This window comes from Phodopus roborovskii, unplaced genomic scaffold (genome assembly GCF_943737965.1).
Source record: "Phodopus roborovskii unplaced genomic scaffold, PHOROB, whole genome shotgun sequence".
Taxonomy (NCBI): domain Eukaryota; kingdom Metazoa; phylum Chordata; class Mammalia; order Rodentia; family Cricetidae; genus Phodopus; species Phodopus roborovskii.
Window position 1 is genome coordinate 18,978,808 of NW_026126409.1, and position 27,128 is coordinate 19,005,935.

Here is a 27,128-nt window from a genome sequence, read left to right on the forward strand (position 1 = left end):
TCCTCCACTCTCGCTTAATTGAGATGAAATTTCCTCTCAAATGAACACCGTGGAAACTACATGGAGAAACCCTATCTGGAACAACCAAGAGAGGGAGAGAGAAGGAGAAAGAGAATCAGAACACGAGAGCCCTTTGGAAGGTCACCTACATGCTTTGCCTGAGTGTTAAACAGATATTCCCAGTGGCTTGCCTGGCCATTCAGACACTGGCACAGAAAGAAAATGAAGCTTCAGAAAATAAGAATAAGTAATCCGAGTTTGAGCGATGTATAAGACCTGCCTAAGAAATCCTGAAAATGAAATTAATGGAATCAAACTGCTTTCCAAATAAACCACTTAACAGGACAGCTACCAAGGATGTGCAGAGCTATGAAAACATCCAGCACCCAAAAATGGTAAAATGCACGGTGCCTGGCAGCTAGTTAAGAAATACCAGATACCAGAAGCAGGAAAACTGAATCAGTAATGGAAGAAAACAAGGACTGGTACAGATGAGGGACAGAGATGACAGGACAGTCAGGACAGCTGTTCCAGGTGGAATTCAGGGGTAGAGCATTCACCTAGCTGTGCAAAGGCTCTGTCAGCAGACACCCTATAGACTGAAATACAGGAAGAAGAGAGGATGTAAAAAGCATCAGTGATCAAAAGTGTGTGTGTGAGAGAGAGAGAGTGAGTACATATGTGTGTATATGTACATACATGTGCTAAAAGTATTCTGAATTTGATGAGAATTATAAATGCATTGATGTACTAAGTATCATCCATATAGAGGAAGCATTTTAGCAATTATATTGAGGTATACAATAAGCAAATTGGTCAAAGTGGGCATAAAGGAAACTCAGTACAAAGGAATCAAAATAAGGATAATAGACTCATAGGAAACAGTATAAGAAAGAGACCGATGGGTTTGCTTCAAAGTAAAAGAAAGCGCAGGCATGGCTTGGAGTATGCTCATCAGTAAAATGCCTGCCTAGAATATGTGGGACCTGGGGTCACTCCCTAGTGGTTACAGAGAGGTCAGTGAAAAGGGGAGAAGGGGGATAGGGAGGAGGAAGAAGATTTTTTTTAAAAAAAGTAATAATAGCAGCAATGTCTCCAATCCCAGCACTCAAGAGACAGTAGCAGGCAGATCTCTGCGTGTTTAAAGCCAGCCTGATCTAGTAGTGAGTGCCAGGCCAGCTAGGGCTACAAGGTTGAGGCTGTGTCTTAGGAGAAGAGGAAGAGGAGGAAGAGGAAAGTTCAAAGCCAACATGAGCTGCGTAGCAAGTTGAAAGCCAACCTGAGTTGTATAATAAGGAGTGGGAAAGTCCCAGTGAAGAGAGCATGCCTGTTAGCTTAGCATTCAGCAGGGAGAGGCAGAAATGGGAGAGGCCTCAAATTTAGGGTCAGTCATGTACATGAGATCCTGTCAACAAAAATTAGAAACTAAATTAAAGCAAAAATAAAATAAAAATTCTTCCAGATGTATAAAAGCTGAAAGCATTTACCAGGGTTAAACACTACAAGCAGTGTTTAAAAGAGAACCAGGACTGATTCTGTGTGTGTGTGTGTGTGTGGTGTGTGTGTGTGGTATGTGTGGTGTGTGTGTGTATATGTGTGTGTGTGGTGTGTGTGTGTGGTGTGTGTGGTGTGTGTATGTGTGTGTGTGGTGTGTGTGTGTGTGTGTGGTGTGTGTGTGTGTATGTGTGTGTGTGGTGTGTGTATGTGTGTGTGTGTGTGGTGTGTGTGTGTGGTGTGTGTGTGGTGTGTGTGTGTGTGGTGTGTGTGTGGTATGTGTGTGTGGTGTGTGTGTGGTGTGTGTGTGTGTGTGTGTGTGTGTGTGTGTGTGTGTGTGTGTGTGTGTGTGTGTGTGTTTACTAGTCCTTTAGGACAGTGTCTGGCATGGAGTCAGACGCTGGTGAATATGTTTTGGCTGAGCGTGTGGAGGAAAGAGGATAGTGCTGTTAGATGCAGGGGCCATGAGAGAGCTGGTGCCCAGAGCTGAGAGCAAGGAGGCAGACTAGGCCTGAAAGCGTAAGAATGGAGAGCTAGAGAATGAGCATAAAGGCCTGGGTTAGGGATTGTGGGTACTGGGAAAGGGCTGGCGGATTGAAGGGTTTGGGCTTAAGGCTTGGAGAACTAGATAATGGAAGGACCCTAGAAACAAGCCCCACACCATTGCACATACATGTGCGCATGTGTACATGCACACACACACACACACACACACACACACACACACTTTGTTTCCCCTGGCTCTTTAACAACTGTAGGCACATGCCAGTTTCCTGACTCCTCGGGCACACTGTGCCAGATAGAAAGGCTTGTCTCTAGATTGGCACCTTGCTCTCCTGGGGACAAAAGGGTGAGTCACTTCTGACAGAACAGTGACATCCACCCAACACACAAATTCCCCACATGCAGACTTGCTTTTCAGTCCATTCGTAGTCACTCCTGAACACCAGAGAGCTGAGGCCCGGGCCCTCCAGACACTGTCAGGAACTTACTTCCAAGGCCAGGAACAGGTATGGGAGCAGGCTGCTGATTCCAGGCTGTGCTGGGTCCTGCTGAACCAGAGCTGGGTGGATAGCTCAGGGCCTATGGATGAAGCAGTGTGGGCAGGTGGGCTGCAGCCCACGGTGCCCTCTGACCTTGCGCCATTTTTGACCCCTTAGAACCCTCACCTGAGCCACTGTAGATCACTCAGAGTTTGTGGAACCAATATGCACCTTGAGGAAAAGTCACTTCATGCCAACCCAGAAGCCTGTTTCCCACTTGACCACCGCACTGAGGTCTGTGGATGTTCAGTGTACCCTGTCAGACCCCTCCAGGGCAGCCTTGTTACTGACCCTGATCCTGGGTGGGCTGCACTCTCCCCCAAGGTACATTCCTAACAGGACTCCAAAGACTAAGCCAAGACCATCCTTTACTCCGCCAGCCACGGAGCCCGGGCTGTCGTGTGATCGATGAGGGCAGATCGGAGCACAAGTCCTGTGGATAAAGCCTTCTTTATCTAGTGCTCACAGCTGGTTGAGAATGAATTTCAGTCGTGTTTCTTTGCCCTCCAGCAAAGGAGCCCCCTTCTCCACCCTCACTCCTTGGCTGCCCCCATCCAGCTCAGAGCCTTGTTTCTCTTGCCAGGGTGTCCCGGCATTAGCCACAAGGCCTGAGCTTTGGACTCGGAGCTTGGAAAGCCCTGCCCTGAATGTGCATGCCTCTCTGTGGCCGTGCCTGTGTGTAAGTGTGTGTGGTCCTGCACGTGAGTGTGTGTGACAAAAATCGCTTCTGGAGCATGTTGCCCTCTGTCTGCCCTTCCAGGTTACTCCTCGCTGCAGGACGAGCTGCTGTCCCCTGCCTCCCTGCACTACGCACTTCCCTCTCCACTGTGTGCAGACCAGTACTGGAACGAAGTGGCTGTCATAGACGCCATCCCCCTGGCGGCCACGGAGCATGACACCATGCTGGAGATGTCTGACATGCAGGTGTGGTCTTCGGGCCTCACCCCCTCCCTGGTCACTGCTGAGGACTCCTCCCTGGAGTGCAGCAAGGCCGAGGACTCTGACGCCACACAAGAGTGGAAGTTGGAGGGGGCACTCTCAGAGGATGCACAGGGCCCGGAGCTGGGCTCTCAGGACCTGGTGGAGGACGACACAGTGGATTCAGATGCCACAAATGGCCTGGCTGATGTGCCAGGTCAAGAGGAAGGTCAGAGGTCAGAAAAGAAGAGGCAGGAGGTCACAGGCACAGAGCAGGACACGGACACTGAAGTGTCTCTTGTTTCAGGCCAGCAGCGAGTTCAAGCCCGAATCACAGACTCACCCACAGTGAGGCAGGTGTTGGACAGAAGCCAGGCCAGGTAAGGGCTGGTCTCTGGGTCCCTTCTGCCTTCCTGGGCTTTGGTTCTGACTATGCCTGGTGCTGGGCACAGGCAGAAGGCTTGGATGCTCCTGCTCATCCTGTATTCCAAATGCTCTGTAGCAAATAAACACGAATGTCTCTGAAGCCACCAACCGTCAGAAGGGAGCTGTTGTGACCCTCAAAGGCCAGTTTCCTGCCAGTTGTGCCCAACAGGAGAAATGCAGAGGATTTGGGACATGTGTGCCTAGGAGATGATGCATTGTTAGATGTGTGGCCACACCATGGCACTGGGGGTTCAGCGCTTTGGGGTTCTTGACACCAGAGTACCCCCACATCTCTGCAGACACTGAGCCCAGCAGGTGCTAAGTGTAGCCAAAGGTTCAGAGCTGGCAGTGGACATGCAGGTGTGACTTGAGTGTCCCTCCCTGCACTGGCTGATGTCATGCCACTCTGTTCATGTCACCTTGCTTTGTGACTTCTCCCTAAAGCAAAGTGGCTCATACGGCTCTAGCAGGCAGTACCCACTCAGGGAGTTCAGGGTTGGCCAGGCCGGGGAGTAGCTGTACCCTCCTCTCTTCCAGAAAAGCCTCCACTGGCCGTCCCTGGGGTCCTCAGCACGGACCATTGTGGGAGGAGAGGTGTTCACACACAGATGGCAAATAATTCATTTCACTTCCCAAAGAAGTCCTTTGATTAATGGGAAGACTTAGATGGACTGAGCCTGTGAGGGTCATGGTGAAATGCCTGTCACCCAGCAAGCAGCTACTCAGTACTTCCAGTCTAGAGCAGCAGGCAGGCTCACTGAAGGCAGGCTCTGACCCGGTTGTATCATTTCCCAGCTGTGTGACTCTGGTCAGCCATCCAACTGGACAGGCATATTTTATTCACTCACTCACTTACCCATATTAACTGAGCATTTACCATGTGCCAGGCTCCTATAAGAAAGCAGTGAAGAAATCAGAGAAATGTCTGCCTGTAGGAATGTTCTAGTGGGGAAACAGACAGGGAGCAAGGTAATGGAAATAAAACCATAGTTACAGCTGGCCTCCATGGCTTCCTAACCGTGGTTTCCAAACCCACGACTTCTACTGGCTGTGGAGCAAGTAAATGGCAGCTACCCTGACACGCGTAGGTGTTTCTTGCTGTTCCCTAAACAGTTTGGTATAGCAAGCATTTCCATCCTATTGGGAATTACAAGTATGAAAGAGGGTGTGTGTGGGTCCTGTGCAACCCCATTCCATTTCACATAAGAAACTTGAGCATCCATGGATAACCACAACTAAAATTGAAATGTTGGTAGCTAGGGAGACAGCTCAATGTTTACGAGCTAGCCGCACAAACGTGAGTGTCAGAGTTTGACTCCCCAGAACCCACATAAATGTTGGGTGTAATTCCAGCCTCTGAAGGTGGGGAATCTCATAGCAAGCAGGCTAGCTAAACTGGCCATATCAGCAAACTCTGGGTTTGATTGATAGCACCTGCCCTCAGTGAATATAGTGGAAGAGAAGGGAGGATGGTTCCCAATATTGTTCTCAGGCCTCTAACATGCACGCACATGTGCACACTCTACCACATATGTGAGCAGCCATACACACGTGCACCCGCACACATGCAAACATATATATATATATATATATATATATATATGTATGTATGTATGTACAACACATATGCATGAAAATGGAAAAAGTAGAAATTTTAAAATAAAAAAGTAAAAATAACCAACAACTAGAAATCTTCCGGGGTAATTCCTAGTGGTAAATGGAAAAGCAAAGCAGGGGAGTGGGACACGTAGTGGGAGGGTATGTGGGAAGCAACGTAGTAGGAATTATATATAGATAAGGTGACAGAGAAGGTCTGAGCGGGTGACAGTCTAAGAAGACCGCAAAGAATGAAAGGGTGAGCCACATATGTATCAGAGCAGAGCCCACCAGGGCACAGGCTGTGAGGTAGACTGTGGCATTCTGGAGCACAAATGCACCTGTGTGAGAGGGCTGTGTCCCAGATGTTCTGGGGTCCAGGAAAAGAGGGGGGCGTATCTGAGAGCTGAGACTGAAGGTGAACAGTTGTCCTTTCTCTCTCCCTGGCCATCTGTCACCTGTCCTGGACCCTAGGACACTGGACTTGGATAAACAGGGCTCCACAGTGCCCTATCCACAAGAAGTTGCACAAGGTTCCTGGCAAGAGGAGGTCACACAAGGCCCGCACTCATTCCAAAGAAAGATCACCACCATCCAAGGGCTGGAGCCCACCTCACTTCAGGGATATGAGCAGATGCTGGAGTCTACAAGGGTGCAGGTGCAGAGTGGGCCACTTGAGGCCCACAGCCCCCAGGCTAGCAAGGAACCAAGCCTGTGGGTATCTGACAGCACCTTCTCTCAAGATCAGGTGAAAGCACCTCCTTCTTCTTTCACTTGTTTGCTTTTTATTTAGGGTGGGGACGTGTATGTGTGTGTACACGTGATGTTGGGGTAAGACTGTGTGCCACATCACATGTACGTAGAGCTCAGAAGACAACTTTTTAGACATGAGCACTGGCCGTTGAAGTCAAGTCGCCAGGCTGGCACAGCACACACCTGTACCTGCTGAGTCATCTCACTGTTCCTCTTTCTAGCTTTCAGAAGCTCATGACTCAGGCCCTAAGCCAGGCATGTTTACCGGTGTGAGCTCGCTTTCTATCCTTCGTCCCTCTTGACTCCTCCTTTGGAAGGAAAGGGCTCGCGTGCACCAGTTATCCTCATCCACCGCCCATCCCCACAGCCGCACGGCATCCCAAGCTCACTCTCACTCACCTACTGATGTCAAAGTGGCTGGGCAGCTTGCTGTAGGCCTCGCTTGTCCAGGGGGATCTGAGAAAACTCTGGGCGACACAAAGCCATGGTTTTTGTTTGTCTGCTTTGTTTTCTCTTGTGTTCGTGATTTGGTTTGGAAGCACTATGTAGCCCAGGGTGGCCCAGCCTCTGAGTGTATCATAACTCCTGCTGTGTCCATCACACTCTAGAAAGAACCTGGGGCTGAGAGAACTGTGTTAAGAATGTCAGTGGCCACATAGGAGCCACTCTCTCAGGTCTGTGTGACCATGCTCCAGCGGCTGTCTTTTCAGGACCCCAGTGTCCCCATGCGGTGCAAAGAGTAACTGGAATACCACCAGCATTCACCTGGCCCTGGACTTCTGTGACTCCAGGTGGATTCTGGGTTCTGAAGTGTCAGGGTAGCAATAACTCTCTTCTCTCCAACTCCTGCCATTCAGGGTTTCTCTCTCTCTAGCCATCTTGTGTCCTCCTCTCCCTTTCCTTGACCCTCCTTTCCCCTCCTCTCTTTGGTTTTTGCCTTTTGCTATCATCTCTCCTACCCTCCTCCTCACCCTCAGGTCCCACAGCTACCCAGCCATGGCCAGCCTTGGTTCATCTACACCAGCAGCCTCATCCTCACTCCCCACATAAACTATTTTGAACAAATGCCAGGCATCTTTTGAACATAGGTCTTTTGATTTGTGTGTTCTTGCTGAGTTTGCATTGATATTCTGGAATGGGTATTTATAGCATGAGCATGACCGGGGGCTCTTTTTACCCAGTCCAGTATTCCCACCCAGCATCATTTCCCTCTTCCCCTTCCCTTGCTCCTGCTGTCTTCTAGCAGAGCACCTTTGGGAACTCCGACGACAGTTTGGTTCTCCCGTGTTTCTGAGATGCTGCCATAAAGCCACTGCTAGGAGTCACATAGAGTCTGATTTAGAAAGCCTATCTGCCAAGGGTGTGCACTGGTGCAGGCTAGGCAGCCTGTCGGGTTTTAACCACAGACCCTGCCCCCCCCATCACATTCCTTCCTACTAGTTGTCCTTTGCCACCTGCTCCTATTTCTCCCAAGAATGACAGCTCTGCCCAAATACAAGTGATGGTCATTGGGACAGCTCTGAATCCCCAGGAGAGCCAGGCACAGTCTTTCATGCTGCTCCCTCTGCCCTCTCATAGGAGAGAAGCTGAGGGGCAGAGAGTGTCGTAGAGAGAAGGCTTCTAGATGTAGAGCATGTGTTTGGCTCCTGTATTATAAAGGGAAAAAAGCATAAACAAGTGGCTAAGGGCTTTCTTCAGGATCACGCAACAAACCAGAGCTTGGAGCATGCAGGTCTCTTGACTCCTAGTCCCACATTCTTGTGGCCAGAGTGAGTGCACAGGTCCCAGCTTAAAATGGACATGTCATTGCCTCGCTGTTGTGGGGACCAATGGATGTTTAGCCTGTTGCTTTCATAGATATCTTTCCGGCCCCAGGGCTGATGGTGAGCCCATTGAAGGAAATAGTTTTCAAACTCATATTTACTAGTATTTTCGTATTTTCATTTTTCCTCTTTGTCATTTGGGATTTGTAGTGTGAACCCAAAATGTCTATAACCTAATTAGTTCTTCTAGGAACTGGGTGGAAGTAGGAGATATCCAACGTTGAACTCGTGTGTGTGTGTGTGTGTGTGTGTGTGTGTGTGTGTGTGTGTGTGTGTGGTCATGAGTGTGCATACTAGGATCAACCACACAGGGCTTCAGGCATGTTTCACAAACCATTCCATGTCTGTTACATTCCACTATTACTCTCACAGCCTCTGGATTCTTCTTAGCTCAGTTATAATGAAATGTTCTCCTTCAACCTGCAATTTTTTTGTATGGGGATTTTATATTTCCAGGCATTTCCTACTGACATCAAGCCATTTGAGGTGATAGAAGTGGAAAATCTCTTTCATTTACTTAACCTTTTCACCCAGACACACTACCATCACCCCTTTACCTGTGTCCTTCAGGTAAAATGGGAAAGCTAAAAATCTTAACACTACAGGATAGTGGTTGTGTTACCTTGTGAGACAGTCTACAGGGCAGAGCATGCTACAGCCGTGTGTGTCCTTGTTACTCACAGTGGCTGTGTTCATCAAGCACTGAGAGCCACACAGCATTCTGAAGCCAGGAAAGCTAGTGACCCCTGTTCCTAGAGTGAGAAAACCTTTCCCAAGCCTGCACAGTGGTGATTCATGGCGTGAGTCTGCTGTGTCCTGAGGCTGTGCTCATTCTGCTGGGGTGGGCTAGTGTTAGGAGGGCATTGACCTGATCCAGAGTATGAACCCTCAGCTGCTGCTGTGGCTGGGTGTGTGACTCAGTTCTCTGAGCACAAGTGTGCTGGGAGTGGCTCCTATTCTATGGCCATCTCCACTCCAGCCTGAGAAGAGGCTTTGAGCTGGGCCTTACATAAGGTCCAGTGTCACACCAGAGGCCTTCAGGGCTGACAGGAAGGACAGACTGGCTTCCCAGTCCCAGCACCACTTCACTTGCCTGGCTCTGAACAAATCTCTCACCCTTAGGGTTGTTTTTAAACGAATGCTTAACTTGCCTGGGTATTAGCTGGTCCAGGCCCCATCAGCATCTAACCACTGCAACAGCTGCCCACTGAGACACGAAAGTAGCCACATTCTTGAGACATCTTGTTTGTATGGAGTCCCTGGATGAGAACGTTTCCCTCTGGCTCCCATGGGCAAGCCTGGTTTCCCTCTCTGTGGTGACTCTGACGTGTGCTTCTGAGCCCACGACACAGCACCTGCTTTCCCCCTTCATCCCAGTTGGACAGCAGCAGCTGGCTGGAGAGCTAAAATTATAGAAGGCTGACGTCCTCTGGGGTGTGAGCAGAGATCCCAGGCTGTTTGGCAGGAAGGACACTCGGGTCATGTTGTCCCAGCTAAGAGAGTCACTCAGGAGAGATCATTTGGTCTCCTGTTTAGAATAAGGGATAAAGAGAAAAGAGAGGCAGAGACGGAATGGAAAGGTTTGCTGAGGGCCTCAGGAGTCGAAGAAGAGAATGAGAAATTGGATCTCCACGGCAGCTGGGCCCCTGGTGTCCCTGGTCCCTAGAGGGCCAGGCTGGTGAGGAGAAGGACGCAAGGAGGATGTGGACCTTCATCACTCAGCTCCTGGTCACTCTGGTACTGCTGGGCTTCTTCCTAGTTAGCTGTCAAAATGTGATGCACATTGTCAAGGGTTCCCTGTGCTTTGTGCTAAAGCACATCCATCAGGAGCTGGACAAGGAGCTGGGGGAGAGCGAGGGCCTGAGTGAGGACGAGGAAACCATCTCCACCAGAGTGGTCCGCCGACGGGTCTTCCTGAAGGTAACACCGGCGCAAGCCAAGATAGGATGCTGGACCTAGGGTGCCAGAGGACAGTCTGAGGGGACTCCCTGGTGTGTGCATAGGGTGGAGCTGAGAGAAAGAATACCAGCTCAAGTCGGGAGATACAACAAGACCAGGAAGCCCTCAAGCCCTCTTTGCATTTTGTGTGGGGGTATAGCTATATAATGGCACCTGTTCAGGGCTAAGTACTCAGCATTAAGTAGTAGAGAAGCTCAGCTCTGGGACTTAGGGCGCCTGCCTGCTCTCATTCCATTTGTACAGCCAACTTTGGAACTCGTCACCTCCAGGGCAGTGATGTCTCTGGGGGGCCTTGGGGAGCCTGCATATTCACCTGTGTTGTCGCTATTGCCATGATCAAAAGCATGCAAAGCTCTGGCTCCGGCCCGGGGGCTCATGGCCCCCAGGGTGCTGCCACACTGTGGAAACCCTCATTTGTCTGGGTTGCGTCGAGTGCCAGGCTTCATTGGACACAGCTGTTGGTGCCATTACTCTTTTACTTCATCACCTTCTGCTCTTCTTCAAAAATTCCCGCTTGCCAATCTGGGTCTTTCCTGTCTCCTAATTCCAGGGGGGTGAGCTTCAGAATATTCCGGGAGAGCAGGTGACAGAGGAACAATTCACAGACGAACAGGGCAACATTGTCACCAAGAAGGTGAGTGTGGAGCCTTTAAGTTGGGAGAGGCTGCTGGGACTCAAAGCTGGAAGGCAGAGGAAGGGCCTCAGAGTGCACTTGCTTCTTGGCACTTCCCTAACAGGGTAGGCAGGCTGTGGCCCACCTCAGTGATTCTGGGTAACTCAGGACAGCTGAGGCCTTTGGGTCTCTTGCAATCAGGATGCTGAGGGCCTTACAACCTCAAAGCTTAACTCGGCATAAATAATTCCAGGTGCCCTATTCCAGAAGGATCAGCTCCCATGAAACATACAGCCTGAGGCCTGTGGAGGGTGGCTCTGAAATAAGCTGTCAGAGAACAGAAAAACCTGTCCCCTCAGCAGAAAGGCTGTGGGAACTCATTGAATTGATGGCATAGGTCAATCAGCATGATAGGTTCTCATTGCCTGGCAAGCAATACCCTGTGAGGCAAAGGAATCAAGCAGGGGATGGTTGCTGGTCACATGGGGGGGCACAACCCCTGTCTGTCCTTGCCCCTTCTAAGGGCCTGTGTTTTCTGGTCATCTCCCATTCTGTATAAACAAATATGGAGCAGGTGGTGGAGCAGACACAGACGTGAGAAGGCTTGTCTCTGCCCTTAGGCACTGGAGGAATAGGAGTGTCAGCACAAACTTACGGTCAATGAAACCTACCCACAGCACTCCCCAAACTCAAGCTCCCCTGACTTTCCCCTGCAAGTGACAGCAGACAAAGGCTAGAGAAAGGCTTCTCCTTGGCCCCTGATGGACAAGGGACAAGAGGCCATTGCCCCTCCTCCTGATGTCACTTGTCCTTCTCAAACCTTGTCCTGATGGTTTGACCAGCCCTCCTTCTCTTTCAGATCATTCGCAAAGTCGTCCGGCAGGTAGATTCCTCCGGCGCCATCGACACCCAGCAACAGGAGGAGGTGATTGTTGAGGGGCCCCTGGTGGACCCTGGGGATCTGGAAGCTGATATTGAGTCCTTTATGAAACTTACTAAGGTACTGAGGAGCTGCAGGCCCCTGGAGGCCACAGCAGGTTTACCTCTGCCTCACCGCTGCTTTGCTCCGGTCTGCGCGTGCTGCCCTTTCTGGTGGACGGCGTTCCCACCAAATTACTCCTCACTGTCCCTTTCACCTTCTGCCTGTTTGCTCTCACCTGCCTGCGTGATTCCTACTTCTGTCTCTGATGCTGTCTCCAGGTGGAGCTAAGAGGGCGTGGACTACAGCCGGACCTGCCAGAGGGCAGGAAGGGGGCTCAGATAGTGAAGCGGGCCAGCCTGAAAAGGGGCAAACAGTGACCTCTCCTGGAGTAGCCCCCTGGGAGGTAACAGCAGCTTTCTTGTTCTTTCCAGCATGGTCCTTGATGTAGTAGCTGCCTGCTTCTCCCCACCCTGTTCCTTGCACTAGTACAATTCTGAGTCACAACCTGACACGCAGATTCCCACTCCCAAACTAGTCTCTGTCCCCCAGCTTCCTCTCCAAACAGGTGCATCTCCTTTGACTCGGGTCTGCTGGAGAGTGCACAGATTCAGGAGCTTAGTTTTATTTTGCTTGTTTATATTTTCTTTTGGTTTCTGTTTTGTTTGTTTGTTTTTGTTTTGTTTTTGACTGTGTTAGGGATGGAGCACAACGCCTCATGGATTGTAGGTATGGATTTTGCCTCTGAGCCACATCTTCAATCCCTATACAATTTATTTTTAAACAGGGTCTCTCTCTATAGCCTTGGAACTTGCTATGCAGACAGGCTGGCCTCTAACTCACAGACATCCAATTGCCTCTGTGCTGGAATTAAATGAATGCACCGCCACACCTAGCTGTCCCTGCGTAACTTTAAAACAGTGCTTTGAGGTGTGAAATATACTCTGTGAATCTTGGTATTTCTCTGAAAAACCAAGCAGTGGGCTGTTAAGTTGGTGGCCAGGATGCTTCAGAACACAGGGACACTGTCAGATCCGTAATGTCTCGCTATGTATGGCCAGAAACTACACCAGGCCTAGCCCTTAAGCCTTGCTGGAGTCCTAGCCTACCATAGCTTCAGTTCTCTTCTATTCTGTGAGCAAGGCTGCTCCCTTGATGTCTCAGAAGGAACTAAGTCAACAGGTCCAAGGAGTGGGTGCTGTCTTTTCCAGAATGTAGGAGGGTCTTCATGGCTAAGGGCTGCACTAGTGTGTGACATGTATGTGCCAGGGCAGTCGGCCAAGGAGGGGTGGGCCGGGCTATGCAATGAAGCTCTCCAGCAGGCTGCAGCACTGAGAACTTTGGCAGCCAGCTCTGACCTTACCCTCCCTGAGGGGTCCTGTACTGAGCTGCCCCGAGGTCCTTCATTGTGCTCAGCTCGGAGCAGCTCAGTACAAGACGCATCGGGGTGGGAGACAGCGGGGAGCAAGGAAGCATCACAGCCCTCACCCCCTGTGCACAGCACCCACTGGGTTATCGCCCTCAGAACTCTCAGGGCCCAGCTCCAGAGCCAAGCAGCAAGCAGTCACCTGTTTTATGCATTCTGCAAAAAGCAGGGCCCACACTGCCTCCTGGGCCAGCAGAAGTGCTGACTCGGGGCTTCCCAACATATCTCAGCACTTGGGCAAAAATGAGGATTGGCAGAGCTGATAGCAGAGTAAAATTAGCCCTGACTCTTCAGCAGCTTTAAGCAGGTCACAGCATTAACCCTGGCACTGCCAGGAAGGCCCTGCCTGGCTGCTGACTTCAAGGTCAGGATTAGCTGTGATTTGTACGTCTATTTGACTCAGATTTTTACCAACGCCATAAACAGGAGGAGGCAGGTAGCACAAAAGCAGGGCAGAGAGGAAGTAGAATGCTTTCATTCGTTTGCTGTAGCTGATCAGCAAAGGTGTTAACATGCACCTCCCCCAACACACACACACACACACACACACACACACACACACAAGATTACCCACCAGCCCTCATGAGCTTAGGAGTCAGGAATCTGAGCAGCCTGGTTCTGGGACTGCTGAACCCTCTGCCAACAAAAGGCAAAAGGAGCTATGTGACCAGGGTAGTAAGGCAGAAGGAGTGTGGCAGAGGGTCAGCCCGAAGGGTGGGAAAACAGCAGGAATGCTCCATCCTCAGCAGGAAGCTAGTGAACTGCCACCACCTCACAAGCAGTGCAGCCAGCCCTCTTTATCCTCTTCTGATTTGCCTACTTGCTACAAGGCGCTTGAAATCCGAAGCTAGCGCCTGGTGCTTCTGTGCTCTGTCATTCACAGAGGCACAGACAAGGGTGACCACGGAGTGACCGGTACTCGCATTTCCCGGCTCCGCCTTGTTGCAGCCCTTACACTGCCCCCTTCTTTCTCATCTACCTACTGCCATGGCGCATGTCCGTGCTCTTGGGTGGTTATCTCACTGTTTTTGTTAAGTTCTGTCTATCCAGGGAACACTAGCTCTGAGGGCTAGTGTTAGTGGAGGGCTCTGGTGTTAGTGGAGATGAGGTCAGCGTGAGTGAGTGAGCCACACGCGTACAATCAGCCTGCCGGAGACCCCAGGTCCCAGTCACAGCTCGGGTGTGGCAGGGGCACAAGTAATTAACTATGAGAGGCGTTGTGTCATGAGGAGTAAATAAAGGCGTACATACTCTGGCATTCAATTAGTGGCAGATTTTATTTGTAATGTGACTCAGGGCAAGTCAATTGACCTCCCTCGATCTCAACATTTCTGCCCATGCATAGCAATCATGCCAGAGCTTTTGTTGTAGAACTGCTGTGTGCTAACGGGTGTGTTTATTTTTGTGAAAGGGCTTCACAAATGTGAGGCTCGGCAATGCCCTTTCTCAGAGTGTGGTCCGCATCCCCTCCTAAAGTCATCTGGGCTCTTAAGACAAAGACTGGGCCGGGGCATAGCTCAGGAGTAGAAGCTTGCTGGCCTGGAAGAGACTACGTGTGTTCTCTGCTGCAGTAAGATTATTATGCTTATTGAAAGTTGACTTATGACCGATTTTGCTCCTTCTCCTTAAACTTCCCTCAAATTAAATAATATGGTTATAGGTGTCATAACTAAAAAGTGGCTGAAATGAAGGACAGTTAACTTATCTAGAGGGACAGAGCACCCACTGGGAGGACTCAGCCCCCTGGTGAGCAGTGTATTGCTGAGCCTTTTTCTGATCCTACCCATCGCCCCCTCCGTTGGAAAGGCCTCTGCATCCCAGGCCTAGAGACTGAAGAAGCCAGGAAATTGCTGTTTAGTCAAGGCTCAGGGCACATGGCAACACATGGCGGGGTTTGTACTGCGCCTAAATGGTAAGGTGCCAGGACCGTTGGGAAGACTGGAGCACAGTAGTGATGCAGCCCTGGGGTGGGCGGTCCCACAAGCCTCAGAAGGGTACTAGTTCTTGACACCCTCTGCATGTGCATGGCTGCACCCTCCAGGACTCTGAGGAAGAAAAAGGCTAGTGCCTCTCTCGGTTTTCCTTTTATGGAATGCTTTCCATGTAAACGTGTTTTCAAGACTTAGACTAGCTCTGACAATAGAATATTTTAATAAATTTTAACCTGTCTCAGTGGGAGGAAGTAGGGAGGCATGCTTTGTTTTGCTTTGTTTCAAGCTAGAATCTGTTCTCATATCCAGCCACTTGGACGACATCAGAGAGAGAGGTAAAAGAAGATGGTAGGAGTCACAACATGGTGTGGTGGCAGGGTACCACAGCAGAGAGAAAAGTGCGAGGCACTCCTAGCACACGGGAGGGGGAGCATTTCCTAAGCTTTGGAAGGTTGGGCCTTTTCCATGGAGTGGCCTGGGGAGGAGGTCCCGTGTCAGGAGAAACCCTGGCTATAGCCAGAAGGCTCATGTTACCGCACACCTGCTCCACCAGCTGCTCCAGCTCTCTGTTCCGCCTGAGTCTTGGTTTACCCAAAAACAAATTGGGCATCTACTCCAAAATGATCTCTAAGGCAGGGCTAGAGAGATGGCTCAGCCGTTAAAGGCTAGGCTCACAACCAAAATGAACTCTAAGGCTTGAGCCTTCTCCTCTGCTTAGGACCTGGCAGTAAAGCAGGTGGAAGATCATAGCCTGTGTGTCCAGAACCTCAGCTCTCACGTTGTCTCTCACTTGAGGAACGCTTAGCACCACAGTAGACAGTGCAGGGAATGTAAAGGGGCTCCCACCCAAGTGCTCATTAACCAGCCAGAGCAGACACACAGCTGGTTGGAAAGAAACAGCACTTAGCCAGCCATGCATTTCAAGAGCCAGCTACTCACAAGGCTAGAGCGCTCCCTGCCCACAGTGCTCCTTGTCCAGAGTGCTCCCTGCCCACAGTGCTCCTTGTTCAGAGTGCTCCCTGCCCTCAGTACTCCTTGTCCAGAGTGCTCCCTGCCCTCAGTGTTCCATGAACCTGTCATTATCGCACATCACAGTTATCTAAAGTGTCTGGTCCAGCTCCTGCTCCCATTTTACAGCAGAGGAGACTGAATTGAAGAGCAGCTATGTAAGTTGACTACTGTTGAATAGCCTGTAACAACAGAAGCTGGATTTAATCAGGAGCAGTCTGGCTTCAGAACCCCTGCTCTCATCCTTGGCACTGTAGACAGTGGGAAGGGGCAACCCGAAGCTAGAGGACAAGTCTGAAGCAGGACAGAAGTCAAGGAAGAAGGACCACAGCCTTGATGGAAGAGCTGTGGCCTAAAGCCTGGGGGGGGTGGCTCTGAGCACACAGTCTAGAAATGGGACCGAAGGAGAAGGCAGCCAGAATCTTCCTTTTCAAGTGGCAGCTCTCCCCCACCATCAAAAGTGCTTGACTTCTAGTCTTCAGCTAAGGCAGAGCATTTGGCACTCCGTTCCCTCTCCCTTCGCCACTCAGAGATGAGTCATGCCCAATATACCTTCCCCGGGCTCTGTCACCTACAGAGCCTGGGACAGCTCCAGGCCTAGGAACAGCTCTGCCTCAGAAGGACTTCCAACCTTTGTGCCACTCCCAGAACACCGTCACCCCCTTCCATCTTAATGGCCTCCTCAGCCAGGCATGGTGGATCACACCTGTCACCCCACACTCACGATGCTGAGAATGAACGATTGCCATGACGTCAAGACCAATCTGTGGTAACTAATGAGTTCGGGGCCAGCCAGGACTAAGAATGAGTCCCTGTCTCAAAAAACACAAAAATAAACGTCCTTCTCTTCTTCACCAGCTCCTGGGTCCCTATAGATTAAACCTTTAGTTTCTCCTGGAAGATGTGAAGCTGTCTGGGCATGATGGCACCTGCCTGAAATCCCAGCACCTGGGATGCAGAGGAAGGAGGAGGTTCGAGGTTTCAGACTAGCTTGAGCTGAGTATCAAGACGCTGTCTCAGGAAAAATAATAATAATAAGGAAAGAAGAAGGGAGGCAAGAAGGAGGCAGGCCTCTCAGCAGGCTGGGACATAAGGCCCTGGTGAGGGGTGGGGGCAGGAATGGTGTCATGCTGTGAATCCCAGGCTGATAGGTTTGGACTCCACATGCAAAACTGTTGCTTCCCAGCTTGAGATGTAATATTCTAGAAAGAATGTACCTGCCTAAGAGGTGGCTTTACCACAAAGTCAATCCACCACTAGGCATGTGAACAGGAGCCAGGGGCACCTGACAGTGAGAGCCTGTGGACGAGAGCCAAGAGGAACTTCAAGGCCATGAGTTCCAGGACTAGTGATCTTGTCCAGGGCAGACACAGAGGAGACATCAGTGCCATAGGTCCCCCTGAACTGAGAGCATAAACGCACTATTGCCTGGCCTAGCCTTTTCCTTGGCATAGGGCCCATCACAGAAAAATAGCCACTTATTCTAGGCACAAGAATCTACTTGGAAGACTTTCCCCAGCCTCCTGCCCCCTATGCAAGGTTCCCGAGAACTTGTCCACTTTGCACTAACCAGTGTGGGTGGGTGGGCTGGTGAGATGAAACATCTGGGTACGGAACAGGGAAGGGTGGGTGGTGTTTCCGGGTCAGCCTCTGCTACTACACTCTGAGCTCACCGCTTTGCTTGGGGACTCTGCTTCGCCTGGTCTGCCTTGCCCAAGAAGCACACACAGGACTCGAGTGACTCCTTTTTCTGTGTCCCGCAGGATCACACCTCAACACCCAAACCCTGAACTCCACACACTCTGTCATGCACACAGAAGGAGACCTGGACCAGAGGGCTACTGGAGGGTCGCACGTGTCCTCAGATCCCGGCATGACCTGTGTATGGGGCTCCCTTTAGTCTCGTATTCGCATGAACGACTGACTGTAGACGCATGACCTACAGCCTTCAGTCCTGCCTCTAGCGACCATGGATCTCTGTGGGAATCAGGACAAAGGCCGCCAGAAGAAGGGAGAGGAGGGAGGGAGAGCAAGCAAGCCCCAAAGAGCACATGGGTGCAGACATGAATAAGGGCTCTACTGTGGCTGGGATGGTTGGTTAAAGTTTGTTTGCTTCTTTTTTGTTTTGTTTTGCTTTGTTTTGCTTTTGACTTCAACCTCATTTGTAAGAAACTCACACGATGATTCTGGAAACTGGGCATGAAGTCAGTTTAGCACCATCGGCCCACATCCTCATGTGCCAGCCTCCCACACCTGCACACATCACATCCACTTGTAACAATCCCACCCCCTTCCCGGTGAAGGGACTGCTCTTCCCAGAACGACGTGACTGACACAGGTGCACAGAGCAGGTCTCCCCTTCCCTCAGTCCACACTGATTTTACTGTGACCTCTGAAGCTGTGTGGATGAACTGGATATATATATATATATTTTTAATGTTGTCTCTCAGTTTCAGTTTTAATCACCTTCCAGTGAAAATCATTACCTTGAGAGTGCATTTGAGGTTCCTTGTGTCTAGAAATTTGAGAACTGAGGCAAGGAGTCCCCAGGATTTGCTGTAGGGCTCAAAGGAAGCCAAGGCCCCATCTCAAAAGTTCTTTGCTGGGGAAGGGCCTGTGGCTGTTCAAGGATTGCACCAGCATGTTCAATAGAGAGGTTTTCTAACTCGTCAAGCACTTCTATAATAGTCTGTGTTCAAAGTGTAAACTGTACAGTAATCAGCCTTGTGTATATGAAAACAATAAATACTATGCAAACCAATAGAAACAAGTTAGCAGTATGTACAAAGCCCTAAACAGCTCAACTCCCGAGGACTCCTCCAGGCTGTGGGAGGAGCTAAAGGCTCTCTTCCACTGAAAGAGGAAGGGAGTAGGGCTGTGAATGTACCTGCCAGTTCCTAGGTCAGACCATCCTGAGGTCTCCCAGAGCCAACTTGGTGCTTGAAGTGCAGGTGGCCACAGGCACAGACACTGGGCTCAAGCTCAACCACCGGCCCAGTACAAGGAGAGCCGGAGCAGGAAAGAGCTGCTGACCAGGAGGCTGAGGAGAGACCCTCTTCTATTTAGACTCAGGGCCAGGCCAGGAAGGGACCCCTCAACTGGCTGGTCTTGTCTTGGAGCCCTCAGGGAAGAGCCTTAATGTCACACTAGAGTCTCCTGCAGAGGGAGGCCCGAATCAGCACAATCCGGCTCCGCCTTGCCCGGGCGGCGCCCCCTAGGGCCAGGAAAGAGATTGGCAGGCTCTTCTCGCTCTCCAGGAGCCACTGGTGGACCGGTGGTCACCTTCCTCGCCTGCCTCTCTTCGGGGGCGGAAGGGGTGTCGTCAGGACACAATAAAAACCTTCCAAGTAGCACAGACGCCCCTCCATGCCCGCGCCCCCACGCCCTGGAGGCTCGCCCCGGAATGGGTGTAGGGACTGGGGACGGGGATGCTGTGGTCCCCGAGGGAGCGGCTGGCTTTCCTCCGAGGGGCGGCCCCGTGAGGGCTGGGCAGGTGAGGACGGGCACGGGGTCGCCCCGCCTCGCCCCGCATCCTCTGCTCCAGGCTGCCGCCCCAGTAGCGGCTCTTAGCGCCCCACGCGGCCGGGCTCCGCTTTGGCACCTTCCGCTCAGTCTGGCTTGGCTGCTTGGCACGCCGCCCCCCGCCCTCGGCGGCATGGCTGCGCGCTCCCGTTGCTAGTAGGAGCTGTTTAGGAGGAGTTGGGGTTTCCACTTGATGCCTAGAGAATGCTGCAGTCTGCACCTTAGACGCTTTTTAGAAGTTTTGAAATGACCTTGATTTTTTTTAATTGTTATGAAAAATGAACTATGTCTTGGCTCTCTCACATGCTCTGTTACTGAGAGAGACCACCCCTCCCTACTCTGATGTATAGACCATTCTCCCTACACCAGCTAAACAAATGTCAAATTAATAAAGAAACTGACTCATGGCACAAGTCTCTGTCTCTCCTTCTTGGCTCATCTTTGAGGGCTTGAGGTGCTGGGCAGGGGTGTAGCCTGGTTTGGAGTATGATGGGGGTCTGTTGTGGGGGAACAGCATAATGAGACACCTCCACCCCTAAAAGGAGTCCACCAACGTCCAGCTCCTGGAATGCCCCTTCATCAGGACCACCCACCCCAGAAGTGCTCAGAAAGAGCTGACAACCCGGCTATCAGGAGATGAGAAGAGGGGGGGGGGGTGGCACCCACCCTGCGAACCAGAGGGCCTGTCCAGGCAGGCAGATGACATTCACCAAGAGGAGCTTGCCAGATTCTGCCCTCGCTAGAGAGAGGAAGTGATCCCTGTTCTGAACTAGGCTCCAACACTATGCAGAGCTAAACCCCACACTGGTGGTGTTCCCTCCTTAGTCACATGGAGGATTAACAGTGTCTAAGTTCCTTGCATTTGTCACTTGAGGTTACCAGACAACACAGCCCTATCAGCTCCAGCATTAAACAAGAGTCAAATCATTTGCAGCAAATGTCCGTCCTAATTTCTCATTATTATGGAGTGACCAAATCTTTGTTCCCCAGGCCCTGGTGCACCTCAACCAAGGGGCCAAGCTCTCAGTCGGACACTGAAAGCCCACCAATGCCTGCTGGTATCTGCATTCCCCAGAGGGTTTTTCTGAAACACTTTCAGAGCCGCGACTGCCTTGGTTGGTGGCTTGTCTGGGAATCTGGAATGGCTGGCACATGGCCTGATAGCAAACCTAACGTAAACCATTAAGAACTTTTTCCTAAGGGTTTAAGTCCAGACAGCAGAGAAGTGTGGTCAGCAAGATGAACAAAGATGCACAGAGGAGAGTGGAAATCACCCCAAAATTAAGAGAAACTGGAGGAAGAATGTCTCAAAGAGTTGCTGAGAGCTAAATTCAGTAAAGGTACACTGTAAAGAGATGATTAAAGAAGAGAACTAGCACACATTCCTGCTGATGACTTAGTGGTTGAAATCACCCCAATAGGCAGAGCCCCCACTCCTGATCATGTGAGAAGGAACTCAGAAACCAGTAAGAACATTCCTTGGTCAGTGTGCCAGGCTTCAAGGGTAAATTAGAATATGTTGTTCTGTGGGTCTGCTTCTGAAAGTAAAACTTGTCATAAATTAGAAATCAATTCCCCAACATAAAGCCCTTCTTTTTATGATGATAAAAAAAAAAAAAAAGCAAACAAAAAAACACTTTTTCTCAGGCTGAAGAGATGGTGCCAAGAAACCTGTCTTGGGTTCTTAGCACCAATGTCAAAGGGCTCACAACTGTCTGTATCTCCAGCCCCAGGGGATACAACACCTTTTCTGGACTCCTCAGATGGACCAGGACAGACAGATGGACAAACAGACACATACACACACACACACCCCACATCTCTCTCTCTCTTTTTTTAAAGAACTCTCCCTCATGTTTTTCTTGATCAAAGCTTGTAGAAATATCATCTCCCCTTTTGTAAAATTCTTTCTATTTATTCACCAAATCACTCATGCCATAAAGAGTATTGCTTACAACACAGGCAAATGCTACATGGCAAGCCAGTCTTCCAGCAGACTAACAAAGAAAAGACTCTTGTTTCTCACTTGTGAAAACACAGACCCCCCCCCAATCCCCAAAGAATAAGAAAGTGACTTCCGGAAAGCCCAAGTGGCCAGCCAGGGAGAACTCATCTGGAGAGACACTCATTGTCCCTGTCACTTCACACTCTTGGAGAGTGACTTCTAGAAAGAATGCTGAACTGAGAGAGTAACCTGGGAGGAAGGAAAGCCCTTATTCCCCTGTGCTTCAGTTTCCCTGTTGTCAAAGGAGACTCTGTCCCCACAAGAACCAGCACATTGCAACAAATTCATCAGGAACAAAGCACGGTGCTCTTACATTTAGTTCATTCCCAAGCCTCAACCCAACAGCCCAGCTTAGGACTCTGCTTCAGGAGCATAGGGCCTCTCACATGAGGGACTTCACCCAGGACACCAGTCCCAACGGAATATTGAAGAGACCAAGAAAGACTGGCAGAAGCAGGAACATTTACAGTCACCCCTCTTCAGCCTTGGTGGAATGCCCCCTCACACCCACACCCCTGCAACTCTAGGAGCTGATGCGTGGCTCACTGCTCAAGCCATTTGTGAGAAGTTCCCCGCCCTAAATCCTTGAGAGACTGGCATTACCCCAGTTAGCTCCTATTCCGGGGGGCCCCCCACTTACCCTGTCCTGGAGGAGGAAGAAGATTCATAAAGGGGCAGCTTGGGACGGTGACCTCTGAGCCAGTCCTCTTCTCCCTCAAGGAAACAAATAAAGACTTCCGCAGGAGCCTCCAATCCCTACCTCCAGGCACCAACCTTTTCCTAGACACTGGACTTGGAGAAGCAAGTGAAGCCTCTGACCGTGCACAGGGCGTCTAGAGCTTATTCTTACACACACACACACACACACACACACACACACACACACACACACACACACACACACACACACGGACAGGCTGATTTACAGTCAATCTTTCAAAGTGCAATTTGTCTAGGAGAAGCCAATGTGAGGCCCATGAGGGCTCCAACCAATGGCGGCACAGCGCTCATTTCTCAGCCAGTCTCAGGCCTGTATTCTAATGGGCCATATCTTTATCAAGGAAATGTCCCTTCTCTGAACTTAAAACTTCTGATGGAGGGCCCCCAGACTCAGAGGCAGAGAAATCGGGTGCTCTGAATATGGGGAGCACCCCTCCTTAGACCCAGCTGGTGGAGGGGGAAAGCGGAAGGCCTCCCACCTTCTCTGGACACCTGACTTCCGTGCCCCATCTCTGAGGAAGGGCCGAGCCAGAGGTCAGTCCGAGGCTGGGGTGGGATGGGGCGACACTGATTCTCCAAACCTGCCACAAGAGTCTGGGCCACCATTTGAGGCGGTCAGGCTGTAAGGGCTCCTTGCCCTCCTACTCGCTGACCTGGAGATCATGGAGTCCAACCTGCAGGGGACGTTCCTTCTGAACAACACACAGCTGGCCCAATTCTCGGAAATGAAGGCTCCCATGTGCCAGTACTCGGTGCAGAACTCCTTCTACAAACTCAACCCTCCGGGACTTGGCCCCCAGCTGGCCGCTGGGACGCCCCATGGGATCACTGACATCCTGAGCAGGCCAGTAGCCACTCCAAACGGCAGCCTCCTCTCTGGCTACCCCCACGTGGCAGGCTTTGGTGGACTCAGCTCCCAGGGGGTCTACTACGGCCCCCAGGTGGGGAGTTTCTCCAAGGCTGGGAATGAGTACCCCACCCGGACCCGGAACTGCTGGGCAGACACAGGCCAGGACTGGCGAGGCAGCGCTCGGCAGTGCAGCAACAGTGAGTAGCAGGGCCCTCACCCCACCCTACCCCAGTCTGTCCCGGGGAGGAGGCAGGAGGCAGGGGTCTTTCACAGGTTCGGTTGCATTGTGTTCTTCCTCATCTCAGTCGCCATTACATAGCCCAGCCTGGCACTTGGTCCGTTGCCTCAGCTCACAGCAGAAAGGAACTCCATACCCTCCCACTCCTACCCTGCTTCCACCTAGCACAGGTGTCTGAACCCCACCTTGCCCACTCCAGCTGTCCTCCAAGGGACTTTGGGTGTCCCAGGCCCCACGAACACAGCCCACCCCACTCAGTGCAGCATCCAGCCGGTAGCTCAGTTTGCTTCTGCCCAGAGTCACACAGCCCCTTCACACAAGGCAGGCAATTGCTACCGTGATAAAGAAAACTTACTGTACTGTCATATCCCGAAGGACCCAGTTTTGCATGGCATTGTTCCAAGACCCACTGAGGTCCCATCCAGAAGCCAGGGCCCATCACCCACCTTCCTGCTCCTGTTTCATGTCAGCAATGGCAGTGGTGATAGTCCAGCCTTCAGGGACAACAGAGCTAAGTTGACCTTGGCCCTGACTGCTGGGGGAGGGAGGCTCTATTCCCACCCATCCCTCATACTCAGGTTTCTGAGGACTGGAGTGGAGGGGTGGGTATTATGCCAATCAAGGATCCAGGAAGTGCCAGGGGCATGTGCTGGTTAGTCACACTGGGAGAGTGTGGCAGTGGCTTCTAGGGCTATTGCTGGGCCACTAAAACTCTGGGTGGGATAAACATGTGGGGGTGGGGCAGAGGCAAAGTCCCCCTCTACTTCTTTTTCATCTCTAGCTCCCCCATTACAAATGGAATGTTGAACCAATGATGGAAATCCCCCAAACTCTTGTCCCCCATGTGTCTGAATGACAGCCACCTCTCTCAGACCTCATCTCTTGGAACCTATTATACAATCTAGTTTGGGGTACTGTTAGCCCAAACTATTTCTCCCACACCTCTACCCACGCTACCCATCCTGTTCTACTCCTCAATCTCGAATGCTTCAGAAACTAGCCAGGAAAGCTGGTGGCCAGTTTAACACAAGAAGAGAGGAAACTGGAAATGGTCATCGTTTAGGACAGTGATTTCCACCCTGCGGGTCACAATCCCATTGGGCTTGAATGTCCCTTTCACAGGGGTCACATATCAGACACCCTGCATATCAGACGTTTATGCTATGATTCATAACAGTAGCAAAATTACAGGTATGTAGTAGCAATGAAATAATGTTATGGTTGGGGGTCAGCACAACATGAGGAACTGTATTAAAGGGTCACAGCATTAGGAAGGTTGAGAATCTGACTTAAGAAGTCCTTTCCTCTTTGCTGAAGTCTCCTGCCTGTAATTAGGGCAGGGGACACAAGTTGCTGGACCACACCAAGTGAACATATGAGTACTCCTCTAGCTTCGAGCCTCAAGCTCATTCGTGAGCAGTCAGTCCAGGCTGTGTTTGGGTCTCCAGCTTCCCCAGATGACTCTGGTACTCCAACACCTGGCTGTGCAATGGTTTCCGAGAGGTCTGAGGCAGGGTGGGCTTCCAGGCTGGAGGAACAGTATCATGGAGCCCAAAGCTTCCCCCTCCATGCTTTTACATCAGACCTGGGATGCCATGGACTCAAAGAAAGGAAATGGGAAGGAATTCAGAGGCTCTGGAGGTCTGATTGCAGATGGAAGGTACCCGCACCTGTCTTGGTGAAAGCAAGGGCATTCTTGCCTTGGTGCCTTGGTTCAGAAAAGAAATTCCCATGTGTTCCTTGGGGAATGCAGCATCAGTGAATTATGGGGAAACTAGAAGGGAAGGCACAAGGCCCAATTCTAAGCCCTCCCTGTCCCAAGTAGCTAAAACCTGGTGCAGCTGCCTCTGGGGGCCCTGTCCTCCCAGGTGGAATAGAGATCACAGGAAGAATACTAGAGTGCTGCTCACCTGGCAGGTGTCACCAGGTGCCAGTGACTCGGGGGCTCCTCAATAGAGCACATCCCTGTGGAAGACACAGGACTCATCAGGTCTCTACTCACCCGGCTAACCTTATTTTCCTTCTTCCTGCCAGCCCCAGACCCCCTGAGTGACACCATCCACAAGAAAAAGCACACCCGTCCTACCTTCACAGGCCACCAGATATTTGCTCTAGAGAAAACCTTTGAGCAGACCAAGTACTTGGCTGGCCCAGAAAGGGCGAGGCTAGCATACTCACTGGGCATGACGGAGTCACAGGTCAAGGTGAGTCTGTAGGAGAAGATACCCGCCTGGCACCCAGCATTAGCCAGGGCAGGAGGCTACCAGGTGACAGGAAGGCTTGCCTGCCCATCTTACTGTGGAAATTACCATAATTACAAATACCCGCCTCCAATGACAGCCATCTGTCTACCCAGCCCATCTGATCCTATCAGCAGTACCTCCATTAAGTCTCACCCTGTCTTGAAGTCACTGTTATGGGGTTTGTTTTTTTTTTTTTGTTTTTGTTTTTTTTTTTATACAAATAAAAGGTCAGGGTCAGTTAATCAAGCCTGGAGCTTGTGGTCCTTACGTTCTGTGGGACACTGACCAGCAGGCCTGTTTCCCAATCTTTAAAATGAAGGTAATACACCCTCTGTTCCCGGCCATGTGGAGGAGGGTGGCAGAGCCCAGCCATGGGCTTGCACACACCTCAGAGCCAGCATCAGCCTCTCTACTGCCACCTCCTTAGGCTCCGGGGACAAGCGGTCCCATCCCATCGCCCCACTAGTCTGTTCACACTGTGGATGGGGACTTTGGATGTGAACAGATTCGAGAGGTTCTGGGGGGCAAAGTGGAACCTACCTCAGCGGATTGTCACAGCCACGAGAGAAGGCTGTGGTGTGAAAGCGGAAGGAGATGATGGGCTCTTGCCTAATTTGTTTGCCGCTTTAGGGTTCCACAGTCTTCAACCATCTCAAGTAACATACTCACTGGCCCTGCTGTTTTGCTAGGGGGCAGTTATTCGTGAGCTTCCTGGGGATCTATAAAACCAAAAGAAGGGCAACTACATTCACTCCTTTCGTTGTTTTGCTTGCCGGCTCTGCCACAGTGTCTTGGGTTCCAGGGAGGACTCTAGTCAATGACATATCAGGGGCTTCGGCTCAGACGCTCAGACAGCGCAAACTGGAAGCCGCGACTCAGGGAGGGTTGCTGCCAGAGGAAAGATCGGCCGCATGCTTTTCAATTTAATTTTATTTTATTACTCCCCTCCGAGTAATGCAAATGTCAGCGTGCAGCGGTGTATGGTCCGGTACACGACTCTGGGGCAGCGAGGGGACCTCGCAGAGGAGCCCGCTCCCGCACCCCGGTCGCTCTTTGCAGGTGTGGTTCCAGAACCGTCGTACCAAGTGGAGGAAGAAGAGCGCCCTGGAGCCCTCGTCCTCCACGCCCCGGGCCCAGGGCGGTGCGGGCGGGGACCGCGCGGCCTCGGAGAACGAGGACGATGAGTACAACAAGCCGCTGGACCCGGACTCGGACGACGAGAAGATCCGCCTGCTGTTGCGCAAGCACCGGGCCGCCTTCTCGGTGCTCAGCCTGGGCGCGCACAGCGTCTGACCCCGGGCCAGCTGCGCAGGCCGGCCTTCCCCTCCCCTTTCCAGCTGAGGGTGGGGGGACAGAGAGGAGGAGCGCCTGGGGAGGGGGAGGAAAAGAGGAGGAGAGAGAAAGAGGAGGAGGAAGCAAGAGGAATGGAAAGAAAGAAGGCGAGGGATTGACGGCGAGCTCATCAAGAGAGGAGATGGCCCAGCTTTTGCCAAGTCTTCCCTCTGGGCCCCTTGCCCCCCCTCCCACCCCCGTCAGCCCTGCGAGAAAGCGAGCAGGCTTTTTGCAGCAGGGAAGCTGGCAGTGGAGCTCTCCAGATGCTTTGCGTTCCCCTCTAGGGAACAGCTGGTTAGGGAGTCAACA

At 51.4% G+C, this 27,128-nt stretch overlaps 2 protein-coding genes across 15 annotated transcripts in view; both read left to right on the forward strand.

Moving 5' to 3' along the window:
* Positions 1-18,030, forward strand: part of Ank1 (ankyrin 1) — a 173,991-nt gene extending 155,961 nt beyond the window's left edge. For 3 of the 14 annotated variants that reach the window (XM_051182120.1, XM_051182124.1, XM_051182127.1), the window contains 6 exons: positions 3,298-3,835; positions 5,952-6,225; positions 10,563-10,646; positions 11,485-11,550; positions 11,826-11,950; positions 17,673-18,030. In XM_051182120.1, the coding sequence (XP_051038077.1) occupies positions 3,298-3,835; positions 5,952-6,225; positions 10,563-10,646; positions 11,485-11,550; positions 11,826-11,924 (1,061 nt within the window). In that variant the 3' untranslated portion in view covers positions 11,925-11,950; positions 17,673-18,030. Of the gene's footprint in view, positions 1-2,654; positions 2,772-3,297; positions 3,836-5,951; positions 6,226-10,562; positions 10,647-11,484; positions 11,626-11,825; positions 11,951-17,672 lie in introns of those variants that run through there. The other 11 variants (XM_051182118.1, XM_051182122.1, XM_051182121.1 and 8 more) reach the window with 10 other exon arrangements.
* Positions 18,031-22,818: 4,788 nt separating this feature from the next.
* On the forward strand, positions 22,819-26,831 carry Nkx6-3 (NK6 homeobox 3). Its single transcript, XM_051182339.1, has 3 exons — positions 22,819-23,203; positions 25,279-25,448; positions 26,547-26,831. The coding sequence occupies exons 1-3, from the start codon at positions 22,819-22,821 to the stop codon at positions 26,778-26,780; spliced, it is 789 nt and encodes a 262-aa protein (XP_051038296.1). The 3' UTR covers positions 26,781-26,831.
* Positions 26,832-27,128: the final 297 nt, after the last annotated feature.